General features: G+C 40.7%; 1 protein-coding gene and 1 long non-coding RNA gene across 2 annotated transcripts in view; one reads left to right on the top strand and one right to left on the bottom strand.

Annotated features, from left to right (window-relative positions):
* Positions 1-4724, top strand: part of LOC117282945 — a 20833-nt gene extending 16109 nt beyond the window's left edge. The window contains exons 3-4 of the long non-coding RNA XR_004513899.1: positions 1004-1006; positions 4714-4724. This is a non-coding gene — a long non-coding RNA (uncharacterized LOC117282945). The remainder of the gene's footprint in view (positions 1-1003; positions 1007-4713) is intronic.
* A 2072-nt stretch (positions 4725-6796) lies between these two features.
* LOC111872334 overlaps positions 6797-23374 on the bottom strand; it is a 148833-nt gene continuing 132255 nt past the window's right edge. Inside the window, exon 4 of the mRNA XM_023866090.2 lies at positions 6797-6982. Coding sequence (XP_023721858.1) covers positions 6981-6982 — 2 coding nt within the window. The 3' untranslated portion in view covers positions 6797-6980. The remainder of the gene's footprint in view (positions 6983-23374) is intronic.

The raw sequence follows: 23374 nt of genomic DNA, 5'->3' as shown, positions 1-23374 counted from the left end.
CGGCGCGTGAGGATCCGTATATTTACTCGTAGTGTGTATAGGCTGTAGTCGTATTTTAATTTATTGGCTATAGTTTTTAAATTAAAAATTTAAAATTTGCATGTCTCGTGACTTGTCATATCATCCACATTACTCGCGCGCACGAGCACGAGCACAAGTAATGTGGACGCGCCTTTAGACGATTATGCATGCCTCATTTGACTTCTGTTCTTTCTTTACAGATACAAATATCCGCCTGTTATCGCGCAGGGCTGTCTTAATAGATATATAAACACTGGACAGTCGGAAATATATTTTTAGTATTATAAGCTTATTTCACTAAATGAGATTTTGTGAATATAAAAATACTGTGGCATGTACACCCCTTGCTAGACGGAAAACCGCGAGATAGGAAACTGTACAGCAGCCGTCGCTAGGCAGCGGTCCTCAAACAACAGTAGAAGAACTGAGTTTTCTGCACTATCCGTGCCGAGAGGTTATAAGCGAGACAAGTTGGGAGCTACAGTCGCAGTGGCCTGAAGGCTCCCAAAACCGTCAGAGTAAAATACCGTTGTAAGTCCCGTGGAACTCGGAACAAAGGATCTCTGTGCTGGCGAGGACCAGTAGCAATTTAGCAGGCAGTCTGCACTTAGCTAGTGGAGTGGAGTGAGTTGGTTGGTGTGTGAGTGATTTAGTTGCATGACTGCTGTGAGCTGTTGCTGTGAGAAGCCGGTAGCTGATGCAAGGGAACAGTTCGGGAACCCAGAGGAAGCGGAAATGTCAGCCGTTGGAAGCCGTTACCAAACAACGACTGGTGAAGACACGGCAGGCTCTCCTCTAGTGAACTGTGCGTGAATGAGCGACAGAGCTATAGTTACTTGTGGGCACGATCTGTAAGAGTTCAATAAATAAGATTACAAATCCAAACCCCGTCTGTAGTCACACTCTATCATGTGAAAACACTATATTATGTTCCTCCGATAAACCTCTACCAGACTACACGGAGTCACGTCCTAGACGTTAGTACGTTTCCTACTTCGTCAAAATGTTCCAAATTCAGTTGTAAATCCTATTCAGGCTATAATGTTGGGGCTTATATTTCATGTTACGTAGCAACGGTTTTTGTAGCGTTGCCGGTCTTAACTTGATAAATGTTCTGTGTGAGCTAAAAAAACTATAGAACAAAAATTAAATTAAACCATCGACAAGATCTCGTATAGGTCGGGATTGGTGAACCAACTGGTGATAACTGTGACGCTGGTTGGGGTTTCCGCTGTCATCGGAGAGTATACGTTTTGTTTATACTCTTATCTGGATTCAAAAGTAATTCAATATTTCCCGAAATCATAATTTACTGTGTGAAATACACTTCTGTTATTTCATCGTGTTTCTGTGCCAAATATCGTAAAGTACGGTTGCTTTGAAGGACATAAGTTTGTATTTTATATTCTGTTTACGTTGTTTTCCTGTAATAATTATTTTTGCCCTGAAAATATAAATCACGCGAGCATTTTTCTTCTTCTTTTTTTTTCCTTGGCACTACAGCCCCAGTGGGCCTAGTCCTACCTCCATGAACTCCGTTCACTTCGGTTTTTCTAGATCATACACATACGGTAGGACTCCTTGGGCGGGTGATAAGCTCGTCGTCGCAAGGCCTCTACCGGTACACAAACACAGAAAAGCGCACACAAACATCCATGCCCTGAGTGGGATTCGAACCCACGATCTCGGCTTCCGAGCGAGCGAAGACAGTGCATGCCTTAGACCGCTCGGCTACCGTGACCGGCATGCGAGCATTTACCGACGAGAAAAAAAATAAAATTGGCAATGCAGAAAACTTTGTAATATTAACCCGGTGATTGCCTGACCAGTTTGCTCCATTTCTAAAATTGCTGTAATTCCCCTTACCGCGCTGGCTGCACCAATCGCGAGAGTGGACTGTCGTGTCGGGCTGTTTCTTCAGGAGGTCGAAGAAAAATCTCAGCATCTTTTGAAACCCAATTATTTCCACACCTACCCAGGTATGTATTCACCAAGTCCCGTTTTAACTGACAATTATCATTGCGTGTTTAAAATTATCAATTAAGTGCCTCTACCCACTGAATCACTGTATAACATTAAGAGTCCCGTTTGTGTCGACATGCGCACAACTTCAAGAATGAAGGAACCATCTACCGCAGCAGCAAATATCTCCTTTCACCAGTCTGCACCGAGGCAACTAACGACGACGTTTGGCATCGATTCTAATTGGTGAGAAACTTAAGAAGTAAATTTGAAAATTGCGAATAATACAAGCATTAGGACAATTACTATTTTGATCTCCTTCACACCGTTCAGAATAGCTACGGGGCTCACTCAAAATGTACAGCGACTCCTTGCCCAGAAGTAGTGTTGACAGGGCATGAAGCTGACCACTGAAGTTTCTTCTAGTGCCGAAGTTAGGAAAGTGTGGAAGTACATCTCTCCTCCGTAATATTACGACGCATATGACTATTGCTAGGCAACGGCTAGGTAAAAAGTCCCGGAGTTGTACTCTCAACAATAGAACGACCTAAATTGCTAGGTAACGTTCCAATAAACACCATTCTAGGACAACAGAAGAATAGTGTTTTCCGTAGGGTATGTGCCGAGGAATTATATAATGGCACAGAAGGCGTTCCGAGGCTGGCAGTTGTAGGAGTACAACGGAGTACAACAGAGAACGAGAATTGAGCGTGTCCTAGTGATCTGTGAAGTGGGTAGACTAGCGATAGCGCTATATATATATATATTGTGATTAAGAGAAATTGTAAAAGAAAGCGTTAATACATTCAATCCTCCAATCAAGAACCCCTTACTATTAGTCACGGAGCCGTAAACTCGTGATAATATCATTGCGTGGTGCCGAATTAAGTATAAGGACAACTTAATTCCTTCAATGTGGAAGGCTTAGAATATAACAAATCCTTTCCAACTGTCATACCCGTCCTGCATTTTATAATCACTACAGTCAACGAGCACGTGTTAAATAAATTGGTGAATAAACAAGGAATATTGTGTGGACGTCTGGCATAAATCACTTTTCGGGCTATCGGACCGGAGGTGTCAAGATGAATCAGATCCGTAGGAACATCAACATTAAAGTTAACACCCTGCCAAGTTCATAAATATACAATGTCTGATACATCTTGCGGGGTTGACAGAAGTTCAGCTCTCTTGAATGCGGTAGAGCTAAACAAGAACGCTTCCTTTGTGCTCTGGGCTCATGAGAAGAGCCACTTCCACGTTCAGGTCTTGTATTTGAAGCTTATATAATAGAGAATGTTAACATATAGGATTTATTTTGACAATTTTTATCCTAACACCTGAGATGAAAGATGTGCTGCAAAGGTATCCACTTATAGTCTATTTTCCGTCTTTAATGCATACAATTAATAACATCGATTCACATTTAATCCATACAATAATAGTGAAATGTATAAAATGTTATTAAAACATTAAAATATATATGCATTATCACAATGCTATATGTTTCGGCCATATGAGGCCATCTTCAGGCAACATTTTTATNCCAAATCCCAGAAGACTGCTTTCTTCATACTCACCGCCGTGAAAGCCTCAAATCTTACATACAATAATTATTTAATGTATAAAATGTTATTAAACTATTAAAATATATATGCATTATCACAATGCTATATGTTTCGGCCATATGAGGCCATCTTCAGGCAACATTTTTATAAGCAGTCTAATGCACTACACACTAATCAAATCTAATTGTTTTCGTTACGTCATTGGTGTTTTCAACTTCATGTCTTTCTTGAACTGCGGCTGTTTCTGTATTTTGTTGGTGTGTTGTCTTGATTTGTGTTCTCTGTAAACAAGTAAAGATACACAAAACGCAAAGGGACAATGATACGCACAATCAAGACAACAACACACCAGTGAAATACGTAAGTACAGAAATACAACAATTAGATACACAAGGCAATATAACCAGATATTAAATAAGAATTATATTAACTAAATACATGTTATACATTGCAGAGAAACAAAAGCAATAAAAAAAAGCATGAAGAAGGAAACACCAATGACGTAATGAAAAGAATGAGATTCGATTAGTGCGCAGTGTTAGACTCCTTATGAAAATGTTGCCTGAAGATGGCCTTATATGGCCGAAACATGTAGCATTGCAGAAATGTATATATATTTACCAATCACTGTATGGATTAAATATTAATCAGTGTTATTAATTTATTGCATTATAGGCGGAAAAAATAGACTATAAGAGACACTTCAATGCAACAGGATGCACAAATATAATATCATTAAAGGTATCCACGCCAATCCCCGGCGATAGAAACTTGCATTCATCAAAGATGATTTTTTTCCCCCTTGGCACTACAGCCCCAGTGGGCCTAGGCCTACCTCCATGAACTTCTCCGTTCACTTCGGTTTTTCTAGATCTTACACATACGGTAGGACTCCTTGGGCGGGTGATCAGCTCATCGCAAGGCCTCTACCTGTACACAAACACAGAAAAACGCACACAAACATCCATGCCCTAAGAGGGATTAGAACCCACGATCCTGGCATCCGAGCGAGCGAAGACAGTGCATGCCTTAGACCGCTCGGCTACCGTGACCGGCATAGGTGATTTTTAGTAATACTAATTAACTTCTCCCAGTTATTCGTTAAAAGTTTACAGATGCTGAGCTGGTCAAGAAATTCCCTCTTTTTATATGGAACCGGAAGGAACTGAAACTGTTAGGCTCTTTCCAGAATATCACTTCCTGTTTCACTGAGATACACTTTACTAGGATATTCCTATATGTGCGCAGATCTCTCAAGTGGCTTCTTCCAGACCAAAATCTTCCATGAATCTCTCATCTCCCTATGCATTTAATCACCCTAGAAACATAATGAGAAGGATGCAAATTACAGAACCCTCCACTAATGATGATGACGATAAACGCGTGGTAACGGAAACTTCTAACCCCAAGAAGGAAACTGACTGAACTGTGACGCCCCCTATGACAAGTATAACTCAACGAACAATCCAAATATAATTACACTAGTACGTCTAACATTCTCATACTGAATCGCACATTACTTTCTACGAGTAACTGCCTGTTGTGAGCCGGTCACGGTAGCAGAGCGGTCTAAGGCATGTACTGCATTCGCACGGTCGGGAGCCGGGATTGTGGGTTCGAATCCCACTCAGGGCATGGATGTTCAGTGTTTGTGTACAGGTAGAGGCCTTGCGACGAGCTGTTGACCCGCCCAAGGAGTCCTACCGAATGTCTAAAATCTAGTAAACCGAAGTGAAACGGAGTTTCATGGAGGTAGGCCAAGGCCCAAAGTGGGGCTGTAGGGCCAAAGGGAAGGGGGAATTGATTGTTGTGAGGTGAGAAAAATAGTGTTCAGAATCAAAATTTGAAAGTTGATTCGCAATTATGAATGAGCAATCAAGAGAGGACATTAAATATTGCATAAATATTTAATTTAATTTTGTGTTCATTAAATTTTCACCCCCACCCAATCAGTTATAATGTTCAACTTTGTGAGGCATTTAATTTAAAGACTCTTTTTTTTTAAATAATACAATTAAATGCATAATCCTTATACACAGGTTCACTGAACTTCACTTTCGAAAGTTAGCCCTCCTGCCTCTGTTCCAAAGATTCCGGCTTCAAATCTCGGTCAGGAGACCGGGAGTCCTGACTGTTTTTATCATTTTCCTCAGTCCCTACAAGATAATTCTAGTACAGTTCCTTAAATTTGGCCATGAACGTTTCCTTCCAGACCCTTTTAAGATGCTTTCATTATTCAATAACAATCCTGCTATTCGGTCGAGGCACAGATACAACAGTTAAGGCAGCGTCTACACGAGAAAATGCGTCCGTTGTAAAGAACGTACTTTGCTGAGGACAGCACACTGTTGCATAATGCGGTGCGTAGTTTTTTGTCTGCAATGGAGCCAGAAGAAAGAGTAGCATTCGCCTCTCTCGTTTACTTTTACAACGGACGCATTTTGTGCGCTCGTGTAGACTTTCTATAAATAGTCCACAAATAAATGTAGACAAGTAAATGCAGACTCTACGAAACAAAGTAAGCAATACATGGGCACGCAGACCTGCATGTAGTGGCACGAGATTTCTAAAGCGTATCTGGCAAAGCAATTGAAACAAAGTGATTAAATATCATTCATAAGTTAACCTTACGTTATACTACCAACCAAAATTGCTAGAATAATTACAACAAATTAAAAAAGGGTGAAATTCAAAAGGATCAGACGTATTGCCCGGGGGAAAAAAAGTAAACTGGATAAAAGATAGACTATATTTACAAAACGCCCTTTCTGTACACTCTCTTTAATTGCGTATGGTTTAATAATGCCTTTGCAAAAGAAATTAAGAATATTTCAATTTAAATATCACTACCTGATATCACACAGAAACACGTCTACGTTTCATCCTGCAATGAAGTGAATACTCCCCGGCAAACAGAATAGAAAATCTGTACATTTGTGTGCGGAGTAATTACAAACTATCAGATCAGAATTGGGCTGATGTTTATACTGCAATATTCCTGGCCTTTGATGCTAGGTGAATATTATTCCAAAGAGTGCTTCTTTAGAAGCTGACAGTCGCTTAGCTACCCAAGAAAAACGCAGCCTCCTTATGGAACCCAAAGGTTCATTACAGTGTTCAAAATAATTCGGAAACAGACTCTATCCTGAGCCATACATGTCCACTCCACTGTTTCAGATACTAAATCTCTAACATATAATTAACAATATCCTTCCATCTGAATGCAGATCTTACATGTGGTCCAGTTCCTTCAGGTTGCCGCATAATTTTGCTTGGTTCTTGCTTGGCTCACTCTATCCTGAAGATGGAAGCAATATGTTTCTCCGAGCTACACTCGTCCTTCCTGCATTATTTTAGGAAATAATTAATCTTCTAGATACCCGTATTTATGTTTCCTGGATACTGGAACCAAGTAATAGATTTTCCCATTTCTAGAATGAAACATTAAAATGCAATTATCATCTGATACAGTAATTAATTATATAATTCATAACTTGTACCCTTCTCAAAGAATAATTAGAATGACCAAGAAAGGGAGAAGCCGGTCACGGTAGCCGAGCGGTCTAAGGCATGCACTGTCTTCGCTCGCTCGGAAGCCGGGATCGTGGGTTCGAATCCCACTCTGGGCATGAATGTTTGTGTGCGTTTTTCTGTGTTTGTGTACAGGTAGAGGCTTTGCGACGAGCTGATTACCCACCCAAGGAGTCCTAGCGTATGTCGAAGATATCGAAAAAACCCGAAAGGTGGACGAAGAAGTTCGTGGAGGTAGGCCTAGGCCCACTGGGGCTGCAGTGCCAAGGGGGGAAGAAAAAGAAAAGGGGGATGAGATGGGCAGGGTATGTGGCACGAATGGGGAGAAACTGAATGCATATAGTATATTGGTGGGAAAACCAGAAGGAAAGAGACGACTAGGAACACCAAGACGTAGGTGTGTGGAAAATATTAAAATGGATCTTAGAGAGACGGGATGGTGTGAATTTGATTGATCTGGCTCAGGATAGGGACCAGTGGAAGCATCTTGTGAACACGTTAATGAATCTTTGGGTTACATAAAATGTTGGGAAGTTCTTGAGTGGCTGCACAATTGGCAGCCTTTCAACAAGAGTTCAGCTCCATGAGTGGGTGATGAGTGAGTGAATTAATTACGTAAAAAGCATAAGCAGGTTTGTCGATTTGTTGGTCCGTAGTTATATCGATTCCACAGAAGTGAAACGCAACAGTGATCTATATGAAGTTCGGCACAAAATTATACCACGAATCGAAGTGGGAAGAGCATCAAGGCATGTTGTCAACGATGTTCACCTGTAAAGGAGAAACTGGATGGAAAGGGGAGAAGAGACACAATAACACGGACAAATAAAACTGGGCTGAACAGGAAGAAGTCAGAAGGGGAAGGTTTATAATAACTTCAATTTCCAACGGAAATTATCCTAGAAATATCAGTTTTACACAGAGTGATTCATTATGAGGTTCTGAATTAATAATGCAGTATGTAGACTCGTTGCTAGGCAACAACTGAGACATATGAAAATATACAAGAGCCGTTGATGAGTAACGGCTTCGCAAACAAACATGTTCCCAAGGAAATTAGTGAACTATACAGAGAGCCAAAATCAGGAGGGTTAGTTGAGAGTCTACAGTTTCCCGTGGGGAGGCGGGGTCGAATACCTACACCGTTACCCTGCGAGTCGTAGGAGGCGACCAAAATGGAACCCAGTACCTGGGGTTATAACCGGGATACCCTGTTCCTGGAGGATATAAATACGGGGACCTGGCCCTCCAGGTGGGGGGTCACGAGTACAGCGGGGCTCTGACCCGAGAATGACTGCGCTGGCAAGGCACAACTGCAATTGTAAACGATGGACCTATCCTCTTGTCAGAGAGGAAGTTACATAAGGACTATAACCGCAAGTGTTCAGTTGGAAAATAAAAGTACTAATCGTGAGTCTCAAGGGGCTTGTCACCAAGACGAACTACTTGGCGGTAAACCGTCAGTTGTAAAGTAGCTCTGACAGTCGACAGTTAGAGCAATGAGTCAGTTGTGGGATATTCGCCAGTCGGTGAGAACATTAGCAGAGGACATTATTAGGATCCGTTAAGAGGAAACGACTAGTGAAGACATAGAAGACTTTATATGTGTAAACCAATGAGGCTGTTATAGTTACTTTTAGTTATGATTTATGTTTATAGGTGTTCAATAAATGCAATCACCAATCCAATTCCGTCTATAGTCTCTCATACAAGTGACAATAGTTATATATCACGCAGTAAGCTATCCATAAAAACCAAATTTGGCGAGCAAATACCTGGACAGATGTTGAGGTAACTGAGTTACAGAAGATGCTAAAATCAGTCTCCCCCAACCTGGAAACACAGACCGATAGGATGCTCCACGTTGGCGAATGTTGTGGCCAGGATGGTAGGAGAGTTTGCAGCCCTTGAATAAATGGTTCGAACTGCACATACAGTCACAGTGTAAGCGTTAAAATTTATTCTGTGTTATTAAGTATTATTTTCAAGTTATTGCGTGATTTATAACAGTTAATTCTGGGCCTTAACCGAGTGAATCACTGTGTATAGAACTTCCCAGAATTTCAAACAAGAAGGAAATTCATCGGTCATTAAGTGACAAACTTCTTACACAATTAAACTTTTCATTTCACTTGAGGTAATTTCCAAATTTACCTTTCCTTACTAATTTAAATCATGACTACACAGTGGGCGCATTTGTTCGCTGTGTGTCGGTGGCAGTTACCAGCTCCACGCTTGAACTCCACGGCGTGGTTTTGTGGTAGAGTATGCCCCGTCTTTGACGCATTTGCCACACAAAGAAAACCACAGGTATGTCACAAAGTTTTGCTGGTATGTTTGCGGTAGTTGTCGCACTAACGCCTCTCATCAGCAACTGTGAAACTTAAGTGCAACTTTGAGGTCTACTAGCTCACTCGCTCTGACGTTTTCAGTAGTTTAATGCTGTTAATGTGTAAGGCTAGCTACACCGTTGACGAGTGAGGAGATCATGATATGTACGGCCAACTCTGGTAAAACCACATGCCCAATACTGGTCCTGCTAATTCAGTGAAGTTTCAGAATTCAATAACGATTCAATCATTGTAATCAAGTTTCGTACTGAATAATCCAGTCAGTTACGTTAACAATTCAGTATGGAATAACATTATTCAGCAATTTAATTCAATATTCCTTTCACTTATATTTTGTTCTTCTATTAAACAGAATCTGGGGAAGGAAAGGTGAATTTATATTGCAGCATAATATAAGAGAAATGACACAGTGGAGTCTTAGAGGTGTGCAAAGTGAAAGGGTTTAGAAAGTAAGACAAAAAAGCACGGTTCTCTATATTATCGCGTTTTTGAGTGACTATAGACGGGGGCTTGGACTGGAAATTGAATTTATTGAACTCTTACAGAACGTAACTACAAGCAACTATAGCGCTTTGTTACTTTGTTACTCATTAAAATCGTCTGCAGGTATAACATGGAGAAATATGATTAAGTATTAATCATATAATTTTATTAAACATTAATATATAATAAACATATAATTAATTTTGTCTACTCTATCACAATGGATAGTTTATGGTGCCAATAATTACCTACATTCGCCTGATGATGACCGCATGCGGTAGGAACATGTTGTATAGAAGTAAACAGAAACAAAACATATGTCTCTTTTACTGTATGCTTGTGAGACCGTTCTTGTCTATCCTATACAATCATGAAACACGATCAGTAGCAGAATCATCGTATCATTGATCAGTAACAACACGAATATGACATTAAAATTATCCAGCTGTTAGAGTGTTCACGGTAAACTGTCCTCATTTAAGTAGTGAGGCTTGAAGCCTCCTTATGGTTTCATCTCGTCACTCCTGTGCAGTCTTCTTGCAGAAGAAAACCTTTAGTCCACTCCACTCTCCCAATCCATCCACAGGTTTCTCCTTTAAAGCGAAACTCGGGGCAAACACTCAGTGCTAAGGAGACCTGAACGCCTGAGCATTGTCGAGCTTAACTTAAGTTAACTGCAGGTGTGTTCCCACAGAACACGTTTCGCGCAACACTTAAATAACTTCTTATTAATAACTAATTAAAGTAAGCCGAAGAGACATGAAGTGACAGGAAGTTGGACAAAACTGCACAATGAGGAGCTTCATAACTTGTACCCTTCTCCAAGTATAATTAGAATATTCAAGTCAAGGAGGATGAGGTGGGCGGGGCATGTAGCACGAATGGGGGAGACGAGGAATGCGTATAGGATATTGGTGGGAAAGCCAGAAGGAAAGAGACCGCTGGGAAGACCAAGGCGTAGGTGGGTGGACAATATGAAAATGAATCTTAGAGAGATAGGATTGATCTGGCTCAGGATAGGGACCAGTGGAGGGCTCTTGTGAACACGGTAATGAACCTTCGGGTTCCATAAAATGCTGGGAAATTCTTGAGTAGCTGCAGAATTGGCCGCTCCTCCAGAAGGGCTGTGCTGCAGGAGTAAGTAAGTAAATAAACGCCATGATGCAGAGATTCATTTTAAAAATTGACAGCCTATTATACAACCAAGAAATTTGTCATTTTCGTGTTAAAAAGTTTCCTTGACATCATCCTAAGCCAGTTTAATCCACTTTAAATTATCTCGGCCTATTTCTTGACGAAAAATTTTAATGCTGCCATTCAGCCTATTAGGTCTGCTCTAGTCTCCACATTTCAGGGTTTCCTACTAAAGTTTTGTGTCCACTTCTCATTTTCAACTTGCATATCACATATTACGCCAACCATAGGCTCATTCTTGTACCACTCCTAGTAACACATTGGTGATAAGTAAAAAATTGCTGTTTTCTAGGTCATGCAGTTCTCTCGAGCCTCCGCCCCCCCGCCCTTAATATTCTTCCTCAGACACCCCGAATTTCAGTATATCTTCCCTCAGGGTGACACCCCCTGTTTCAAATAGATAAACAGCACTGAGAGAAATACAGTGTTATATACCTATTATAGTCTTTAATAGCTCAGTCGGTATAGCGACTGGCTGCGGGCGGGACGACCGTCCGAGTTCGAGTTCCGGTAAGGTAAAGAATTTTCTCTCCTCCAAGTCGTCCAGACTGGCTCTGGGGTCCACACAACCTCGTATACAATGGTTACCAGGGGCTCTTTCTCCGAGGGTAAAGCTACGGGGGCGTGAAGCTGACCACTCACCCCGAACTAGTGAAAAAAATATGGATCTATACATCTACTCCCCTATACGCCTTCATAACATTATGCTTAATTAGTTAAGTACAGGGACAACTTCAACTAATTTAGACAGGAGATGTAGTATGGTAAATATTTATCAACATTTCGGAGGATCTTCCTGCCTCCATCATCAGGGGATAAATTCTAGATAAAAATATCTACCAGAATGCACAGCGTCACGGCTGTATTCTGTGAGAACCTGAGATCAAGCACATCCCTTGTACTTTATAAATGTCAGCCATTATTAACCTTTGAAGGGCCCAGGTCAAGAATGGTGGAGCTATACTTCCACTCCCCCATACGTCATGACGTGGTGCTTAATTAATTAAGCAGAGGGACAAAGTTACCTTACAATTTAATATTAATTGTTTAAGTAGTCAGTTCATGTTCCGGCCAGGAAGCCACAAATTTCAGACACCAAATTCACGTCATCTTCAAAAAATGCAGGAAGATATTAAACGAGCAGTCATTAATATTGATAATGACTAACTCCACGTATCAGAAATTTTCTGAACATGCAAACAGTCGCTCAGCTAATCAAGAAATTCCTCGCCCTTTATGAGACTTGAAGGTTCATTACAGTGATCAATGACTTTTATACATTACATCTTACACTTACGCTTTGTACGAACTGTTTGTGAGAAAAAAACAATTGACAAATTTCATTCGACCTCTGCAAAGTCTAGAAGTTACTTTGAATAAGGACACACAAAGAAATTGACCTCGGAAATCTTAATGTAGATCTTGGAACTTGTTACCTCGTAATGAGTCCTATTTTATGAAGGTAAAGCTATCCCTGTAACAGGCCGTGGAGGCCCATAGGGTTGTGAGACGTCGAGGTTCCCACATTATCTAGACAATCGGCTCACAGATGGCGGTGAGGTTGTCAGCCTTCTGTGTCGGCCGCCCTTTACCCCCAGAAAGATTCCTGGTACTCATTTCCATTAGAGACTGAGTCGAACCCAGGGGGATAGTGCGGCTGGAAGGATTAGGTCAACTGAAGAAATCCACTTCATCGGGACTTGAGCCCGCGACCTTCCGGCTTGTAGCATAGTGCCTCAACCAACTACGCTACCGCGTACCCCCGTCTCTTTTATGAAAGATTTACATATAAGGTAGATATATAATATTTAATTAAATTTAAACTGTATTAGTGTAAATTATTACTGCTTCAATAATATAAGAACTCGTCCACACTCAACATGAGCTAGTATGTAAATTTTCCAAATTTCTGTATTCGACTCGGCCAAGAATTCAAATAAATAAAATATGCGTTTATGAAAATCACAGCATTTAACATTTCCTTATATGATGAAATGTGTAAATTCAAATAATTTCTTGAGCCATTTTGTTCCCCTTTGCAGAGGCATCCGCAGCCCCAAAGGAACAGTAAAATTCTAAGAGGTTTTACCGATTGTGTGTAACACTCAGAAATACTGGGTTTCTGGACTCTTTCCATGGTTAGGTATTCTATAAACTAGAAAAGAGTGCATTTGGGAAACTGGATCTGTTTCCGTCCTCAGGTGAGAGGGAGACACCTGCTCTGTTGGGTCCCTTACAAAGAGCTCACTCACTCACTCATGGAGTTGAGCCCTTCTGGAGGAGCCACAAATTCTGCAGCTACTCAAGAACTTCCCAGCATTTTATGGAACCCGAAGGTTCATTACCCTGTTCACAAGAGTCCTCCACTGCTCCCTATTCTGTGCCAGATCAATCGAATCAATACCATCCCATCCTATCTGTCTAAGATGAATTTTAATATTGTCCACCCACCTACTCCTTTGTCTTCCCAGTTGTCTCTTTCCTTCTGGCTCTCCCAACAATATCCTATATACATTCCTCGTCTCCCCTATTCGTGCTACATATCCTGTCCACCTCATCTTCCTTGACTTGATCATTCTAATTATAACTGGTGAAGAGTACAAGTTATGAAGCTACTCATTATGCAGTTTTGTCCACCCTTCTGTCATTTCATCTCTCTTCGGTCTAAATATTCTCCTCAACACCCTGTTCTCAAACACCCTCAGTCTATGTTCCTCCCTTAATGTCAGAGACCAAGTTTCACACCCATACGGAACGACAGGCAAAATTATAATTTTGAATATTCTAATTTTTGTTTTTAGAGAGCAGAAGGGAAGATAAAAGGTTCTCGACTCAGTGGTAGCAAGCATTACCCGAATTCAATTAAATCTCCTCTCAATTTCCTCCTGAATCAGGTTTTGACCTTACAAAGAGCTAACTTCAATTATTAGACAACCCATGTCAGTATAACTTCTTCTTTCTGTATTCCTGGAGCATAAGGCATCCGGGAAACTCTTTGTTCCACTTCAGTTTCTTAATCTAAGATGGCGGTAGGACTCCTTGGACAGGCGATCAGCCCGTCGCAAGGCCGCTACCTAACATTATCACAGAATAAAGACAAACAGACATCTATGCTTTGAGTGGCTTCGAACCCATGTCAGTATAACTACAGCTATGTAGATACCTGAGACTATGTTTTGTCAAGGCCGCGTCATAGCTCAAGCGTTAGTCGTTGGCTTCCCACCGCGACGGCCCGGGTTCAATCACGGGTCTGGTATATTGGGATTTGTGGTGGACAAAGTGGCGCTGGGGCAGGTTTTCTCCGAGTACTTCGGTTTCCCCTGCCAATCTTTATTCCACCAATTGCTCAACAATCACCCTCACCTATCATCTGGGGCTGGTACAATAGGCCAGAAATGGCCGCAGTAAAAGGGACTTAGTCCCAAACCACTAGCAATAAAAAAAAAGACCATGCAAACCAAAGCATAGGATTTAACGGAGAGATCTGCGCCTACCGCTTTGTTGCTCAATTTGTGTTGCGTGAATTGTATTTTATCAACTTTTCAGGATTGCTCACGGTACAATAACAGCTTATGTAATGCCTAAGCAATGGTCAATACAACAGGGCCGCACGTTCTTCAAGCGGAACGCTCCCGATATCGATTCATGCAGATATAAAATATATAACTGTTAACAGAGTGACAATCGATACAACTCGACTGAAAATGGAATCACGTACCGTCTCATAAACGTTCATACTATGAATAGAGAGAGGAGCGGGGATAGCTCAGTCGGTATAGCGACTACCTGCGGGCTGGACGACCGAAGAGTCGAAGTTCGAGTCACGGTAGGTGCAAATTTTTTTATCTTCTCCACGTTGTCCAGACGGGTTCTGGGGCCAACCCAGCCTTCTATCCAATGTGTACCCTGTGTCGGGTAAAGCTGCCGAGGCGTGAAGCTGACCACTCGCCCCCAAATTATACCGAGGTCAAGAAAACGGGGATCTAAACATCCACTCCCCCATACGCCTTCATGGTATAATGCTTAATTAGTTAAGCGCAAGGATGGCTGTTTCTCTTACTCCGAACCAGGAACAGGAAACGCTGTGTTTTCTAGTTTCTAGAACACCAAACGATGGCCAAATTAAAAAAATCCAGTAATTTGAAGGGTAAAGAAATTTTAGGTATGATAAGCTGTTTCGTGGACGGCGAGCTGTCTCTGCAGAGTAGCATCCGAGTCAAGTAATTCTCGGATGCATTGAATCACAAGTTACAATTATTACAGGGGCCGCGCATAGCTCAAGCGGTTAGTCGCTGGCTTCCCACCGCGGCAGCCCGGGTTCGATCCCGGGTCTGGTCAAGTGGAATTTATGGTGGACAAAGTGGTGCTGGGGCAGATTTTCTCCGAGTACTTCGGTTTCCCTTGCCAATCTTCATTCCACCAGTTGCTCCACAATCACCCTCACCTATCATCTGGGGCTGGTACAAGAGGCCAGAAGTGGCCGCAGTACAAGGGACTTAGTCCCACCCCAATAGCAATTAAAAAATTTCCATTGATACAAGAAGACAGAGGTCATCTCAAGCCAACCTGACCTCCACGTACTATTCTCAACATACCTACAAAATATTAGTGACCTCTGTCTTGAAGAATTTCCAGCGTTTGTATGACACTGCATACAGCGAAGAAGGAAATCCATGGAGACAGCCATGTATCAATGTAGAAAGTTCAGGAAATATAAGCAGAGAAAAGACAATGCATCTCAGAGACAGTTCCTCTTGAAGGGAGGGACGCTAGAGATAAGCATGTCGCGGTAGTTTTTCAAGGAGAATGTAAAATATGGAGGAAGAATAAATATGATTCATTCTTAAAATAAAGTTTCTTGTCTGCGATAAAAAATAAGGACTCTATGAAACTACACTACATAAAAACCCAAAGTTTTGAGAGATGTACCTCGATTTATTCAAACTGTCAAGAGTCTATACTATAACAGCTTTTGTATATTTGAATAGGTGAAACTCAGAAAGTCTGCATGTGTTGGGACTCGACAATACATACATCAATCTTACTGTTAATATGAAAATAATTTATTTAATGCTTAAGTTATTTAGCGACTCCAGTTACATATATTTGACATAACTGAATTTATGGACTTTGTTTTTCGTCTTGTGCCTAGAAAGAATACAAGGTCTCTGAAACTACAGCTGAATATTCAGAAAGAACACACCGTTTGTTAAATTGAATCTGAAAATTCGGAAATAATATAAAACTTTGGAATGAGAAACGTTGCGTCCTTTTATGAATATTCAGATCCAAGTTTCCGAGAACAGCTACTAGTCCGACCTAAACCACGTTGTAGACATTTCTAAATTCTTACTGGGACAATTATTAAGAATCCTTCAATGGAGGATCAGACAATGCAAACATTTTTCTGTAAAGACCAGCATTAAAAATAATTTCTGAGAGAAGGCCATGTCTCGAAGATTCGGCTGACATGAGCAGATGAAATGCGCACAACAATTTACACACTTAAAGACAACAATCAGCGTGACAACGTACGAATTAGATTCCTTAGAGAGAGCTTACGTAAACATGAACATGTATTATGAAGAGAGGGCTACACCCAATGAAATTTACACAGTTTATTTATAAAACAACGTCTCCAAACTCTCTTTATAGTGACCACCAATACATAATATTAATTTTCAATTTCGAAACAAATATATCTTTCACTACATCCTCTTTGTGCTATTATCATAAAATCCGCTTACAGGGGCTTTGAATTATTCTATTTAAAACAGAATGTAAGCTTATAATACCAGAAGTGTCATTTTTTAAATAAAAGACGAACAACTTTGTAAGAGAACTCGTAGTGAAAAGGCACGTCAGAAATGAGATCCGTGTTGCTTCAGGATTCGGCGAGCCATGTACTTTTCCTCGGAAGCGTATTTAGATAGGGACTTACAGTACTTTGTCTCTTAGTTTTCAACAAGTTGTCTTCAACAGATGGTAATATTTCAGAGGGATAAAGTAAAGGAAGAAAAACAAAATACTCACGAAACAAATACAAAAATAAAGAAAAATAGCAGTGAAGTACGCCCAGACTGTACTTCTATTGTTGTTATTTATGTTTCCGCTGTTACACTTCCCCATCTATTTCTCGGTGTAACATTGTATATGAAATCAATAAATTTCTCCACATGAAAAGACACGGAAAACAGCGCCATTTCTGGCTTTCAACAGATCTATCATATACGCTTGAGTTCACTGGTTTATATCCACCCAGGTAACCTGCCATGTTCTGGACAGATCCTTGCCATATGCAAGCTGGAAGTGTCGGGTCAGTTCATAAACATGTTGTTTGACAGGTGTTTGACCATATTAAGGAAATTTATTAATGATAGAAATGCAACGCAAGTTTTATCCTTTATCTTGGAGTATGCAATGAAAAAACATAGGTATGTTCCTCATGTAGAAAATATATATTCTTGGTAAAGGCCGTATAAATGTTAAATCTCAGGCAGTCTCCCACATATGAAACATAAATAATGAGTTTCCAGCATAAATCATAAAGCTTTCTTTCCTACTGCATAATTTCTGGTCATTCGTTGTTTTATTTCTCTGAACATAGACCCTACGCGTGTTAGATTTATTGGATATAACCTCAAAGTTTCGCAGCATCGTCATATTTGTAATTTTTAACATACGAACATTATCTTAAAAATGCATACAAATGTTTATGTCACATCTCCATATCAAACTTCATATCCCTGGTTCCAATTATGAATTATTCATTGCCATGAATCCTTGGCCGTCGTGTTACTATTGTATATCAGTTGCTAAGTAACAGCTACGTAAACACGTTCCCGCTAAGAAAAATTCTTGGCCAACAATAAGAAAAGGGCTTCCCATTGCTAGGCAACGACCAGCAAACAAGTTTCGTCAACAACAAAGGCCGTGTTTTCTATGTGGTCCGTACCGAGCCCATATAAGAAACAGTGAAGACTTTTCGAAATATTTCATCAGGAAAGCGTCGTTCAAGGAAGTTCAGTAGTTGATGTGTTAACCTTGAGAGTGTTATAATAGTTTGAGTATCATAGACACAGCAATCTTGAAAGTGTAATAATGAATTTTAGTTACGATGTGTGAAATTATCCAATAAATCGAGTTATCAACTCCTGAACGCATTATTTGCTGTCGCGTTACCAGGATACACGTGACACTATTTTACATTCTCCAAACAAACGACTTTAATAAAATTTTCATAGTTTATTTACGTACATTATATAATTTCTGAACCCTCAATTAAGTGATGCTAGTACCCCTTAAGGCGCGTCAACATTACTCATGCTCGTGCTCGTGCTCGTGCTCGCCAGGCTTGTGCTCGTCGGGAGACTCGTCTGGCTTTTACTTGTGCTCGTAAATCTTCGTCCACACTACTTCAGTTGCTCGCCAGGCTTCGGCGCGTAAGGATCCGTATATTTACTAGTAGCGTGTATAGGTTGTAGTCGTATTTTAATTTATTGGCTATAGTTTTTAAATTAAAAATTTAAAATTTGCTTGTCTCGTGACTTGTCATATCGTCCACATTACTCACGAGCATAGCGAGTGGCGTGAGCACGAGTAATGTGGATGCGCCTTTAGAATTCAGAAGCTTGCCCGTTCGCCATGTTCTGTTTACTGATAGTATAAAATCAAAATTTACTGCTTTCTGGTGGCCTCCAATTGCGTAATGCTCACACCGAGTTTCTTCAAATCGATACAGAGGTTCAAACGTTGAAAAGGGGCGGACACAAACACTGAAAGCCCATGGTAACGTCTTAAACCTACTTTCACTTCGAGAAGGAAAGTTGGCTAGTAAATAGATAAGGACATGGCAGGACGTATTGACATAGAATAGAAAAGAATCAAAAGAGAATCAAATGCTCGGCGTCCGGCGATCACGTTGGAAAGACCCGAGCTGTAACCAGGCTGGGGCTTCCATGGGAAGGAAGGAGGAAATCAGGACTCGAGACCGCTGGAGACATTGCAGGGTGGAACTGGTGCCACGCTGGGGTTTAGCTTTACAAAGCGTTCACGTATGTTGCGTGTGGCGCTGCATTCGAACCTCGTCCGCCTTATAAGACTCGAATCTCATGAGAAATGCCACTAAAACCTACTCTAGAAGCAATAACAGAAAGCTGCAAGCTACAACAGCAATAGGTTCACCTTGAAGCAGAATACAATTCGTTTCTGTGCAGCTATAAGGATCATATGAATTGGACAGGGAGGATTTATATCTAATTGAGGGGCGACACAATAATCATAATTCATAATAATATCGTATTACTTCGAATATAATACTCATATTTTACACATTTTTCCCCTTCGTTGAAAAATTGAGGTGCATCTTAAATTCGATGATTATGCAACTTTCTATTTCATCCTAAAACCAACATTCAAATACTGGATGCGTCTTAAATTCGAGGGCGTTTTATATTCGAAGTAATACGGTAATAATAATAATATCAATCATAATTCCATTCTTGTCTAGGGGAGTGCACGCGGTAGCGTATTTGGTAGAGGCACTATGCTACAAGCCGGAAGATCGCGGGTTCGAGTCCTGATAAGATGGACTTCTTCAATTGACCTAATACTTCCAGGCGCACTATGACACTGAGTTCGACTCAGCCTCTAACAGAAATGAGTATCAGGAATCGTCGTGGTGCGTAAAGGGCGGCCGGCACGTAAGGCTGGCAAACTCACCGCCATCTGTGAGTCGACTGTTTAGAGAAAATGTTGGAGCCTCGACGGCTCACAATCCTAAGGGTCTTCACTATCTGTTACAGGGATAGCTTTACCTTTATCATTTTACGTTTTATAAGAACTTCAGGCTTCATACGTGTGGAGTTTTTAATATTTTAATGTTTTGTCTTAACTCTCGTAGATGATTCGTGCTGTGCTTCGCTTGTATACCCTGTCTGGTGTTGGTACAGGCGTGCGGAGATAAGGGCTAGCTCTATAGATTAGGCCCATCTGAGAAGGTTTAACTCGAAGACAGAATCCAGTTTCCGAAACGTTGTGTTTTAAATGAAAACAGGACGATAGATAATGTCCAGATACATAATACATTACATGTATATAAATGTTCCATCGTCACGGAATTTCAGGTCTTATTCATGGAGTGAATTTGCACATTTGCATTCTTTTCCAGTCTTAGCATATCACGTGGCCAGTTTTCAAGTTATTTATATGTATTTATTCATTCTATTCACCCGGCTACTTATCCTGACTACGGAACCCTCTTTCATTTATTCAACCTGACAATACTTGGCGAAAGGTATATAAATCACACAGAGCTTTTAGTAATTTAGTTTCCACTGCCGATTTTCCTCCTCTCAGATAAATCCATTCCAGTTGTATTCGTGGGAATATATTCATTTCAAGGAGTGACTTTATATCAATCCTTTTTCCGTACCGTTTTGAACCAAATCTGCCTCTGTTGTTGACTGAAGAAACCTGTTTTCAGAGGAGTCTCAAAAAACATAAATTATAAAATTGAACCACTGACGGTGTTAGTGACAGATAATGGCACAGATATCTTTCATTCCTAATAACATTTTCCAGAGTTTCTTCAGTCCTTCCAGACGGAGTCAGAAATGATTAGTTTCATTTGTTTGTCCCTTCGTCTGTTTAATCTTTAAAGCCCGAACGCTACTAGAATTATATATTACATTACAGAACTATAGGGCTTATTTTGGACTCTATCCATTGTCTGGTATATATAAGACAAAGGACCACAATGTTTCGAAGACTGGATCTGTCTCCGTCCTCAGGTGGATGGGGCAAGATAGACCTACTCAGTTGGGCCCGTTAGAAAAGCTAGTCTCAATCACTGGACAAACCCCGGTCAGTAGAGAAAAGCCTATAAACACTTGACAACAGGTTCCATCAGCGGGAGGTAAGAATAAAATGACAATAAAAGACAAGCTAAAACTTTTGTGCCAAGCATGCACATGTCAAAAATGTGATAAAACAGTTTATAGGCTGTTCCCTACTGACCGGGGTTTGTTGCGTTTTTGACAAGAACACGGACAAATTTTCTTTGCCTGTTCTCAAACAGTATCTAAAACGTATCCTCATGTTTAGAGTGGACCTCCGAAGATGACTTCAAGTACCTTTGTAGCTGATTGCCAACGTACAAGATGAAATTTCGGCCTCCATTTTCACTTACTTCCTGAGGATTCCTTTGTATTGTGACGGATTTGCTCAAAGCATTAAGCTATGGAACCAATAAAAGTCCCGTTGCTAGGCAAACAATTTCCTAAAACAGGGAAAAATAGAATTGCCGTTTCTATATCAATAGAGAAAAATGATCATTGCTAGGCCATAGATGGTAAACAACATCTCACATCAGCGCGTGACAACAACAGCGAGTCCACTGCTAAGCAACGGCGAGGTAAACAAACTTCATCAACAATATTTACTGTGTTTTCCGTTAGTTCTGTGTAAAGCAATTATAAAAAAAAAGTAAATTCAGAAGCTAGTTGTAGTTGAGAGTTCAATGGACAAGGAATGAGCATGTCTTAATGAATTGTGAAGATTAGTAATAGCGCTATAATTGGCTGTAATTGTGAAGAAGTGTTTAGTAAATCCAATCATCAGATCTAGAACCCACAATTATTAGTCACGCAATCGCTTATATGTGACATTATTCAATATCATGTCTCAGTTCCCACAGTCATAAATATCAGAGTGAGCAGCTCAAAGCCATTTACTCGTATTTCTTTGCTGTTTTATGGATGTGTTTGAACTGGGTCCCTAGAGATGCAATTACGCCCGAGTCTAACATAACGCAAGCTAAATAATTCAAATAACGCGCTAAGTATTTCAGAACATTCCCGCAGCACCTCTAATTCTTTTAATACCTGATCAAATATAAGAAATGAATTGTAAATAACGTTTAAGCAAAATATTCTTTAATGTTACACTTGAATAATTCACACACGATCTAGTAAATTGCTGAGTACGGCTGTGAGGACTCACGACTTGTGTAGCCTTTTCCATATGAAATGAGATAGTTCCCATGTCATGCTCGGCCTATTACGTGTTGTTAAATATTGATATATGCTGTTTGAATCCTCCCTACAATTACGTGGCACCAAGACCTATGAAGAACTGTGGAAGTATAGTCTGTCCTACGTTAACAATATACTATTATCCTTTCAGAAATTGTCCCGGCAAATAAAAGGTAAAACAACCCTGAAACAGACCGCGAAGGCCCACAGTGTTGTGAGACGTCGAGGCTCTCACATTTTCTAGACAGTCAACACACAGATTGCGGTAAGGTTGTCAGTCTTAAGCGCCGGCCGCCCTTTACGCCCCGGAAGATTACTGGTAATCATTTATGTCAGAGGCTGTGTCGACCCCAGGGTCGTAGTGCTGTTGGAAGAATTAGGTTAATCGAAAAAATCCAATGACCTCATCGGGAATCTAACCAGCGACCTTCCGGATTGTAGCACAGTGCCTCAACAAATTAAGCTACCGGGCGTTCTGGATTAAATTAATAAGATTTATTGGACACTCACAAGCTGTAACTACAAATAATTATAACACTCTAAAAATTACTGTTAATTATAGCACACAAAATAAAATCTTAAAGCCTGCTCACTAGTCATTGTTTGGTAATGGATTTTATCTAGTTAACATTTCAACTACTGAACTGCCTTACGAAAAACTTTCTGACTGCTTTGAACTACGTCTGTCTCACGTATGACTGAATGAGTCTGAGTCTTATGTTACGACCGCGGTCAGTCGTCCAGTCTGTCTTGCAATAAAGCGCCCATCTGCGGCTTACGACCAGATTTTTATTGGTGTAGGTCGTTCTCCATGACGAGAGGACGGGTCTGTCGTTTACAATTGCTGCTGGCCTTCGCCAGCGCAGTCATTTTCGGGACCAAGTCCCGTGGAACTCGCGAACTTATTTTACTGTCTCAGATTCGAAACTTCCACTCTCGTCACCTTCTACGACTCGCAGGCCTACGGTGGAGGTACTCCACCCCCCTCCACAGGGATTTACTGAATGCTCCCTATGTAAGCTACTAAGTATCCATGGAAACTTCTCAATACGTGAAGAAAGCAGTCTTCCGGGATTTGGCACGGTGTATATGTGGTGTTAACGGACGTTTCGGAGGAACCGTCTCTTCGCTTGCAGACTTCTTATATCTTTCTTTCTACCCCGAAGATGGAGGCGATACGTTCCTCCGAAACGTCGGTTAACACCACATATACACGGTGCCAAATCCCAGA

This window comes from Cryptotermes secundus, unplaced genomic scaffold (genome assembly GCF_002891405.2).
Source record: "Cryptotermes secundus unplaced genomic scaffold, Csec_1.0 scaffold55, whole genome shotgun sequence".
NCBI lineage: Eukaryota > Metazoa > Arthropoda > Insecta > Blattodea > Kalotermitidae > Cryptotermes > Cryptotermes secundus.
Note: the sequence above shows the minus strand (reverse complement) of the source record. Positions and strands in the feature narration are given on the sequence as shown.